This window comes from Chelonoidis abingdonii, chromosome 3 (genome assembly GCF_003597395.2).
Source record: "Chelonoidis abingdonii isolate Lonesome George chromosome 3, CheloAbing_2.0, whole genome shotgun sequence".
In the NCBI taxonomy this organism is placed as follows: Eukaryota; Metazoa; Chordata; order Testudines; family Testudinidae; genus Chelonoidis; species Chelonoidis abingdonii.
In genome coordinates this window covers 85,275,635-85,286,353 of record NC_133771.1, presented here as the reverse complement: position 1 = coordinate 85,286,353, position 10,719 = coordinate 85,275,635, and the positions used below count along the sequence as shown (strand labels likewise).

At 39.9% G+C, this 10,719-nt stretch overlaps 1 protein-coding gene across 5 annotated transcripts in view; it reads left to right on the top strand.

The window, feature by feature from the left end:
• Nucleotides 1-269: 269 nt before the first annotated feature.
• Nucleotides 270-10,719, top strand: part of PDSS2 (decaprenyl diphosphate synthase subunit 2) — a 211,467-nt gene continuing 201,017 nt past the window's right edge. For 3 of the 5 annotated variants that reach the window (XR_012655520.1, XM_075063861.1, XM_075063860.1), the window contains exon 1: nt 272-1,017. Coding sequence is in view for 4 of the 5 variants with exons in the window: in XM_075063861.1 (XP_074919962.1) it covers nt 713-1,017 (305 nt within the window). In the remaining variant the exon portion in view is untranslated. Of the gene's footprint in view, nt 1,018-10,719 lie in introns of all 5 variants that reach the window. The other 2 variants (XM_075063862.1, XM_075063863.1) reach the window with 2 other exon arrangements.

Here is a 10,719-nt window from a genome sequence, read left to right as displayed (position 1 = left end):
CGTGACAGGCTCTCTGGGAAGGGACTGGAGGGGGAGTCATTGTGGGTGTAACGGGCTTTCTGGGGAGGGGCTGGTGTTGGTGTCACTGGGGGTGTAACGGGTTCCTTTGGGATGAGGGGGCTGCCCTGGGTGTTTCATCCTGCAGCCTCCCCCACACGGGAAGCAGCGCAGACAGGGCGAGTGGATTGGAAGCAAATGCCTCCCGCCCCCGCCAGCTGAACACGGAAATTGAGGAAACGGGAAGGCCTCTAATTCCATGGTCGTCGTTGCTCTACGTCTTGTGTTTTACGACAGCTAAGATGGCTGCCCCCATGACAGAAGCAGCCCGGGCTGGCGGTAGCCCGAGCATCCCCCGTGGGGAGCGGCGATAGCAGTAGCTTAGCCCCTGCCCGGGAGCGGGGCCGGGCAGCGCCGCGGAAGGCCGCTGCATCTCACCGCCGTGCAGCCCCCCGTCCTAGGCGAGGAGAAGGGGACCCGGGTGGCAGGGCCCGGGGGCCAGGCGCTGCGCGGGGAGAAGGGCTGGACACAGGGGGGAGCTTGTTGGCGGCGGTGACAGAGTTGGGGTGCAGTCGGGCACAGGGGCACTGAGGGGCTGCGGCAGGAGAACGGGGGGCTGGGCAGCATTAGCGCAGCCAGGCTGGGCGCGGCGGGCGAAAGCTATTGGGGGTGAAGCGCAGGGGGTCTATTGGGGGTCTATTAAGGGGCTGGGATAATGTGTCCCCTGGTGTTGTTGCGTTGGGGGGGCTGCTGCTCCCGGCTGCTACCGCCGCCGCCCCCCGGGCTCTGGTCTGCGCGGGGAGGAGGCGGCGGCGGTGTGCGGTGGCGGAGGGGCCTGTTCTCGGGTTTCCCGTCTGCTGCGTCTCACTGGAGTAAAGTGGTGTCCGAGGCCGAGAAGATCGTGGGGTATCCGACCTCGTTTATGAGCCTCCGCTGTCTGCTGAGCGACGAGCTGAGCAACATCGCCATGCAGGTCCGCAAGTTGGTTGGGACCAAGCACCCGCTGCTGAACACCGCCAGGTAAACACCGGGGCCTATGCCCCTTCTGCCATGCGTCCCCTTACTCAGATTTTGTGATTGTAATACATAAGATAGAGGCAACCTGTCTTCCTCCACTGAGACTCCTGTTATCCCTTCCACGAAGGGAAACCTGCCTTTGATAATGTCTGGACTGTGAATAGTTGCTGTTTAATCAGGGCTCTTGGTCTGGTACAAAGTGAGATTTTTAAGTCCTTACGGAAATTGTACATGTCACATTACAACATACTCCTTTTCCCAACATCTTCCATCTTTGAAGGAGAGAGACTAGCCTACACTTTCCCCGCAAAGTCTTCTTTCTAATAATGGATGATCTCTTATTTGATGTTTGCGTAGAGCTTATCTCAGTGTGGACCTGACCTTAGCTGAGTCACTAGGTGCTATTGTAATAGAAATAATAAGACTTATTAAGGTTGGTTTATTTGTCAGGAGTTCAGGATTATGAAGCTCAGCTAAGAGGGAGTTTGGCATTATACATAAGGCTGATATGTTGTTGTTGATGTTAACTGTAGCACTTTCCCATTTTAAAGGGTTTTCACACAACTGACGCATCCTCTCAGAAATTCTGTTTTAAATTGTGCTACACTTTTCTGCATAGGCATACAGTCAACAGAAATGGAATTTGAATTTCCTTGCATCCATTTTTATTCAAAAATTGTCCCCTTCCAGTACATCAGTTGGAGAATGAATGATTTATTACATTTATAGTATGCAAAGAACTGTTTCACTGTACAAAGCTAACCTTTCTTCATTAATCATTGTACTTTCCAAATGTCGAGAACCACATTTTGAAGAAACCATCCAAATGAAGGAAAACAGGAAAAACTATTCAAGTAAAGATCTCAAAATGATGCATATGTTAAACATATATTTTGTTAACAAGATTTTTTCAGAACGCTTCTCATGTTAGAAAATTAAGCTGGTTACTGGCAAGTTTGTCCAGGGTGGTGGGACATTTGAAATCAAGGGACAGAACTATCTCACTCAGTTATTGTGAAAGCAAAATGCTAATGAAGATGTACATGCTCACAAATAAGCAAAAGCAAGTTTTGTTCTGGACAGTATTTTCTTTGCCAATTTTAAGACACAAGAATCTGTGTCCAGCTTGCAGAACTTTTAAAGTATATTGTGTTGGTATGTTCTTGTGATTTTTAAAAAAACGCTCTCCTTCAAAAGATGGTATTTTACATACTCCTATCACTAGAGTGGAAGAGATGTTATTGGTGAAAGTATATTCAAGGTTAACAAGACTCAAATTTTGTATGCATGGACTTTTGTGAATAGGTTTAAAATGAAAATTAACTTTTGTTCAAAACAAATGCTTAATTTCTCTTTTAAAAAGAGTCTTATTTGCCTAGTTTTCATGAGCAATTTTATAACACTTGTGTTTCAAACTCTGAATTAGTTACTATAAAAACATAAGATATGGAATGCTTGGATTGAGTTTTCTCCAGTTGTTAGATTAAGTGTTCCAGGATAGTGTTATATATGAACAATACTGATTATATTTTAACAATTTGATCAATGCAGAGATCCATAAAACCTATTAAAAAGAAATATTTACTTTTTGTAGACTTTTGGTGTATTTGATGCCAGTAGGTTTTCAGTAAAAGGCATATTGAAGATTGCAGTACTAGCATATAATTAACTTTCTAATAAAATGAAAAATGGAAAATATTTGCTATTTTTGGCCTTTGAAAAAATATGGAGGGAAGAATTTTTGGTTGATCTCTTTATAGCTCTTAATTAATAGCATGATTTATGCATACCCTTGTGACAGCTTTTTAATTTAACCAAAAGGTGTTTTTGCATTTGGTTATATTTAGTCTACAAAGCTTTAAAAATACAATGTCCCATGTACACTACAACTATAACAGAGGTGGAGGACCCAGCTGCAATACGGTTGGAAGGTTGTGTAAAGGAACCTAGTAGTGTCTCTGTTACTGGGTGGAATCCAAAGTTTTATTCTATTATAATAGTCAGAGTCTAACAGTGCTCCCATACATTTTGGGTAGAGGAGAGTAAACTATTTGTAACCAGGATAGGGGACAACTGAGTGTAGTCATGTTGTAGAGACACGCATGATCAGAGCTGGCGTATGCAGATGGACTTAAATAGTGCTGCTTTTAATGTATAGTTCTTATTTTTATTGGTTTATTAATGAGTTAATCTGAAAGAAGTTGTTTATAACTTTCTCAGGAGCTATAATACTCCTATTAAAATGGTACATATGAACCACTCAGGCTTTATCCTGCAAGCTCATGGAGCATAAGCCAACTTCTTCAATAGGAGGCTGTGCATAGAGGACATGTACAATCAGGCCCATGGTTTGTTACTTCAGAAGTTTGTGTGTTCAGAACCTCTTTGAAGCTTGGTAGTAAACTGACCACTTGTAGTGGGAATAAAAGTACAACATTCAGTCATGCAAAAAGCTTGAGTTGTGTGTGTATGTTTTTAATAAGAATAAAATTATTTTGCTACGTCGACACAGAAGCGCTTCCTATGGCCTTGGGTTATATATATTATCAGAAGGGTTAATTCACTACTGGCAATACATTTAAATAATTATGTACAAATTACTACTCTAACTTATTTTCAAGGATTATTTTGCACTAGTGAGAGTTTTTTGGTTTCTTTATTCCTACAATATGTATATGTTTGAGATTTTGCTGGTGTATGTATATTTGACTATAAGTGTTGATTAATTATATTTTAGGCAAAGGGACTAGAGTGAAATTGATAGTCAGTGACCCATATTCTGATACACAATAGCCTTAGTTTTTCAATACCAAAATTCTTAGGGTTTGTCTTTAAGTTTTCTGATTATAGAATTATCTATATCTTAAAATTATTCCAGTTTAAAGTTTCCTTTCCCATGGTCATTGAGGTCAAGATTTTAAACATGCCTAAAATTGGCTATTCCAGAGTTATTTAAAGATGTTTGATACATAATTCAAGTTTATGGATGCTGTTTGTATTTATATTGGAAAAAAAAGTTTGCTTGAATAAGTTTTAAAAATAAGACTATATGCTACTGAGGTAGTCCAATTAGAAGTTAGGCATTGCAAGTATCTGCTTATTTTTTGGACTTGTATATGACACATAGGTTGACAAACTGGTGAAATTATGATTGTTCACAGCCCTCTCTGATCTCCACCCTCCACACCCTTAACTCACTTTGGCACGTGATCTTCTACAACCAACTCCTTTCCCTTGTCTTCACCTCTTTCTTCTTGTCTGGCTGCTTTTGTAGCCAGTCTTATAAAGACAGCTCTGGATTTTACAGACAAATATAGGTAGAAAAAAATTCCTATTTGAGAAAAATGATGCCGTTCGGAGTTGCTGCTGCTTTGTCATTGAAAGTAAATAGCAGCATATCCTATCATATTGAAAGCCCTTTGCATATCAATATTCCTATATATTATTGTTCCATCTACTGTAGACTTGGTTCACTAGCAGTGAAAGTCAGCTTCTTTGTGTAAAGAGTCAACCATTTCAAGAGGTGATCTTCTAGTTCAGTTTTATTTTATAGTTTGTTTTTTTGAGGGGAGGTTAAACTTTATTTCAGAAGGATTGCTGTCCAGTGGCTAAATCGTGTTACAGGGAATTGGGATTGCTGGGTTCTCTTCACAAGTGTGTAGTTGACACTGTGACCTTGGGCAAGTCACTTAACCTTTCTGTACTTTCATGTACTCATCTGTAAAATGGAAGATGTATTTTTTTTTCCTGAGGTGTTACATTTAATTCATTAAGACTTATATAGAACTGATCTTTGGATGAATGTTGTTGCATAAACAATTATGATAAAGAACACATAACTACTGTTATTACAATGTTCATCTTAAATGGAAGCTCTGGAAGTAAAGTTGCAATTTAAGGAGTGCTGGTGAATCTGTTTGTAATCCCATGAGTCACTGTGCAGCTTTTCAAAGCTTTCTTTTTTCTTTATAATCAAGTGTTTTAAACAGAGCTTCAAAATCAACATTTACATTTTTTCATTTTTTAGGCTTTGGGCTAACTTTTTTTTTTTTTTTTTTTTTTTAAGCGAACGAACAGGTGATTGAGAATAAAGTCATAGGAGGAAAATAAATCAGTTTTTTTTTTTTAAACAACAAGCAAATNTCTGTGCGCGTGTACACCAATCTCTCCTATCTCTATATAATCAAGTGTTTTAAACAGAGCTACAAAATCAATATTTACATTTTTTCATTTTTTAGGCTTTGGTCGATCTTTTTTTTTTTTTTTTTTTTTTTAGCAAAGCGAACAGGTGATTGAGAATAAAGTCATAGGAGGAAAATAAATCAGTTTTTTTTTTTTAAACAACAAGCAAATAAAGTGTAATTGGTGCAAAAATCCACGTTTCTGAAAAGACAAAGTGAATAAAATACAGTATTCTTGATTATCTTAACATCCCCTGAGAAGGATATCACTTATTTCAGATAAATATTATGGCCAATGTATCATTTATACTATCACTAAAGGAAATAGAACTGGTCTTGTATATACATTATGGGACACAGTTTACTTTGTAGCCATTTTATCCTAGGGTGGGTAATGAGGAAAGAGCTGCATTTTAGTTCCATATAAATTGCCTGTCATGATAGACGTAAGTAGACCTAGACTCAGTGTTCATAGATTACTACAGAAAGAAAAGGCTTGGATTATCAGGGTTCTTTCTAGTGGAGTTTTTGCTTCTTGCAGGTTTTGGACTATATCTTAATTGTCATTTGTATTCAAACACTTAAACTGAGAGGTACAGTAGCTTTAAGATGGCACAGTTTCTGGTAAATTTTAAAAAATGATTTAAAATCAATAAGTACTCAATCACCTCAAAATTTGCATTCTGCTTTAAATGAATGTCATCCCAAAACTTGCTTATCAGTTTAAAAACAGCTGTGTCCAAATATTGCTTTGTAGTGTGGGAACTGTTTCCAGTTCCTCTGTCTGTAACTTCTTGTAATGGGCTCACACTCACCTCTCGTAAGCATCCCCTATCTGTGTGTGCCTGCACTTACTTTGTTTGTTTGTGATGAGTCTTTGGTGACTCACCCTCTGGCTAAGTCCCACAGAGTCTGTATGTGAAATAAAAATCAAACCCCTTCTGCCATATAAGTACAACAGGGAGCCTATCTCAATGCTCTCTTAATCTCTGTATCTGCAGCTATGTTCCTGGGCTCGATCCTCAGTCAGTCCAACAGGGCATATTAAAGTATCCTGGTTCAAACGGTCTCTCAGCCCCTTTGGGCACTCTCAAATTGTCCCTGCTCTTTAAGCAGTCTCAGCCGTCACATCCACTAGGGTTCCCTCCCTAGAGACTCTTTGCCTCTCTGGGCTTTTCTGGCCTCAGCTCTTCTGCTGGGCCACTAAAAGAGTTCAGTTCCTCTTCTAGGGTGCATCAAAGTCGAGATACTTTCCCAGGGGCTACAGAGGGAGTGGGAAAGAGACTCAGGCCCATCCTCTACTCTGGGTCCTAGTCCAGGGACTATCTAGATAGCAGCCATCCACTACATCCCTTTAGTTAAACTGCATTGCTGCTACAATTGTCTGGGCCACTTTCCCATGGACACAGCTAATTCTTTGCCCTTATCTCTGGGCCTTGTCCTGGTTGAGTCCCAGCAGCCAGTCCAGAGCTCCTTTGCATTCCCCCAGGTCTCTGCCAGAACTTCTCTGTCCAAGGTCTCTCAGCCAGGCACACTATCCATGCTCTGTCATCAAGGGACTGACTCTCATCTGCACTGCAACTCCTTTTATATGGGCCTGCTGGATCTGGATTGGCTGCTTCCTGCGGCCCCTCTCTGATTGGCTGTGTCCCATGCCACTTCTCTAGGCTGCTTGGAGGACTCTTTCCACTTCCCTTTTCTGGAGCGGGTTCTGGCAGGGCTACAAGGCTCCAGAAGGTGGTCTTGGGGCCTACTCCACTTTATCACACTTGTGTAAATAATTTAGGTGTAAATTTACCCACAAGCCATTGTAATCTGTTACTTATTAAAAATTGTGAGGTAAAAAGAGTTACTTTAATATCTTGGAGTTATTGCGTTTGTGCTTTTTACCAAAGATGCCTGTGTAAACTGAGTTACAAATACTCACTGCACTAATTTAGGAGGAATGAAATTGTGTAATCTCACTGTAACAGTGTTGCACAGTTGGAGGACACTGGAGCTGTATAGTTATATTTTAGAAGAGTATTTAGCTTGAAGACTCTTGATTACTGGTGAGGATGCCTGAGCAGGTAAGAACCTGGTTTGCTGTAGGATCCTAGGCCAAGTTTGCAGAGGTGGCAATTTCAAAAAACATTTCTGTACTTATAAACCAAACTATTACTACAACACACATGGAAAGCCTAGTAATTGTTTACCAAGTCACTTTTCAGAGTAGAACCGTTTCTGAATGATAATGTCCTTAACTCTGTTACCACCTCATTAACACACTTTCAGTTTTAAACATTTAATTTCACAATTAATTAGGATGACTATGAATCCCTGAAAACTGTATGGCTGAGTTTTCATTGCCTTTATCTGACATCCCTATTTTTTTTGCAAAGCTGACAATATTGTACCGGTTAAGGAGGAAGGGACAGGGACAGGGTTTGTGTGAACCCTGGGAGGCTGGCCAACAACTTGAGCTGTTGAAATTAACATCAGGCTACCAGAACCTGCATGTGCTGCCTGTTGTGGTGTTGCTCTGCACTCCATCAACCATAAGCCCTTTTGGTGAGATACATTCCACCCAACAGATGAGTCCACTGCTACAAGGTCAGATTAACATGGAGTTGCTTGTTCTGACTCTGGGCAGTTACTCAATTGGTGTGCAGGCTTCTAGTGACCCAGCCTGTGCAGACATCTGTTCTCCTACTCCTCCTCATCCATACCTCAGGGGCAAGCAGGACACTGTAGAACAGATAGTAATGTCATCTCTTGTGATACTTAAACCCCCAGCTCCAAGAGTTATAAGAATCTCAGCTTTCATTTAAAAATAAAGTTTTTTAGCCCTCATGTTCAACAGAGAAAAGCCTGGGAATGTGAACCCTAAAGACTCAAAACCTAAAGGTAAATACATCCCTCCTCTGATATTTATTATTATTTTTTTTTAAATCTCAATTTTTTTAAAATACAAACTAGATTTTTGGGGGCCTGACTCATGATTTTTGAATGCTTCGGGCTGGCAGTACTGAGAGTCTGTTTCTAGGGAAAGGGACAAGTGATTGTGTTAGATATGTATATCAGGTGTTCCATTTTTTAATTTGGAAGACTGATAATCCATTAATGCTTTTTATTTATGTTTTTGCACTACAGTCTATTTGGACTGCAGAAATAGACTGGTTAATTTCACTTTTGTATTTTGTCAGGTCTACTTTGTGGTTCATGCACTGTCAGGAGGACGGTTTACAAATTAAACCTTGTTTCTTGAATCCTATGCCAGGACAACATATATGGAAGGTGTGTGAAGGAAAATGGTAAATTAGGAGAATAAAGTCCCGGTGGCGTGGTGGTAATTTCTTGCAAAGAGCAGGAGCTAATGACTAGTTGCACCAGACACATTCATTTGTTAAACTTATAAATATTTATAAGTTTATAAAAGAATGAACTGTGATTCAGAGGTGGATTAGAACTGATAGATTTTATAAAAGCAATGAGTTTTAAGGAGAGAATTGAACAAGGAGAAGGTGATTTATTAATGTTTGAGGCATAATGTTGGCATGGAAGAAGGTGGCAAACCATAAATCATGCGGGCCATATTCCTTTAATCTACCTAGTTGCTGAACTAGAAACACAGAAGAAATTGTTCAAGAATAATAATGTTTACTAGTTAGAATATAACATTTTCATGTGTAGTAAACTTTAGTAGTTGGTCATCTTTCCCCTTAATCTTACCAATTTTCAATACTGGGAAACATCAGAAATAATCCCATAATAATGGACTTTTAAGAAGATACTTCAGGTAGCAGAATGACCTACTGAAAATGATTTAGTCTGGCAGCAGATGATTGATATCTGTAGATGGAGGGAGCGCATGTATTTTCTTATTTGGATGTCTGGTTGATCTGCCTTGAATAGATGTGGAGATTTGTTTTACCACTGGGATGCTGGATTCATGAGGGCCAGTTTCTGTTTTGTCCATACAAATTAATTGGGGTAAAACTTTTTCCTCCCTCTGCCAATTAAAACTGTTTTGACTGACCATCAGTAACTTTCTTCTTTGTTACATTTTAAATGTATCATTTTAAGGGCTTGAAAAACACAGAGGCCCAGTGGCTAATGAAACTTTCTCTGAAAGTAGCCAGCAACAGGATAGTGAAATTAACATGTAATGTATCTGGTCGCTTTATAGCTTCTGTCTGTAGACAGCTTCAAAACTGATGATGGTGATTTAAGTTTCACTGAGTTGCTGAGGATGTAAGGGACCTCAGAGGCATAGATTCAATCTGCTGCTGCTGCTGGGTGGGAGGTTAAAACAAGTTTAAATTGTTCTTTTTAAATTTTTGCAACGTGTTACAATGAAACTTTTTATAAAATATGTGTCTGCATCATGGAGGTGATTTGAACATCCATGATGTTAACTATAAGGGGATCAATCCTGTAATGACATTCTTACAAGTGGATCCCTGTGCTTACATGGAACCGTATTGATGTACGAGAGACGTAGCCATTTTAGTCTGGATCTGTAAAAAGCAACAGAGTCCTGTGGCACCTTATAGACTAATAATAATTTCCACCACATGCGTCTGATGAAGTGGATATTCACCCAGGAAAGCTTATGCTCCAATACTTCTATTAGTCTATAAGTGCCGCAGGACCGTACTGAAGTAGTTGAAAGCACTAACTATCACCACTAAAGCAGACTGTTGTGCTGGCAGTACTATCAGAAATGTGAAGAGATTTCTCATATTTGGTATGTCTGCCACTAATCGCATAACTATTGATATATTTGTCTTTAGACAGTGTAGAGTAGTAACATGTAAAGCCTTCATGTGTGTTAGGGGGCTTATTCCTTCACCCTCTCACTTCCTGGTCCTTTTCACATGAACAGAGAGCAACAATACCCGAAGTCCAAAAGTGCAAACAATTCAATGTTTATTGGGGTGAACTTCCAGCAAGCATGATTCCAGTTTCCTTCCTTAATGTCCCCATTCCCAGCTCTGACACCAGAGCCTGTGTCACTGTCTCTATTCTCTGTTCCGATTCCCCCCTTAGCAAAACATGATCCCAGTTCCCCCCCCTTACTTCCTGATTGACTGCAGACTATACAGTAAAACTTGAGTTCTGCTTAGCTATACCTTAACCAATCATTTTACTGAAATTTAGCTAACCAATCCAAACATACTATAACATGGTTATTTAACCAATTATATCCCACCACCTTAATTGGTTTACACCCAACAAAATTAATTATACAGCAGACAGAAACAATCACAGAACCAGACAGAAATTATACAGACAAACAATAGAGAAGTGGAGACTACAGTGACAGAACAATACAGAAATGAGGATTTCACATCCCAGCTGTTGATAAGTGAGTTCTTGCCAGACAAGATGCTATCAAACTAAGTTTCCTTTTACATCTTCTAGGCTCTTCCCTTTCTCTGGAGATGATAGGAATATCAGGACAGGATTGTATTCCTAACAGCCCAATAGCACCTTATTTCATTGTGACTAGTTTGGAATGTGAGGATGTGACCATACACTT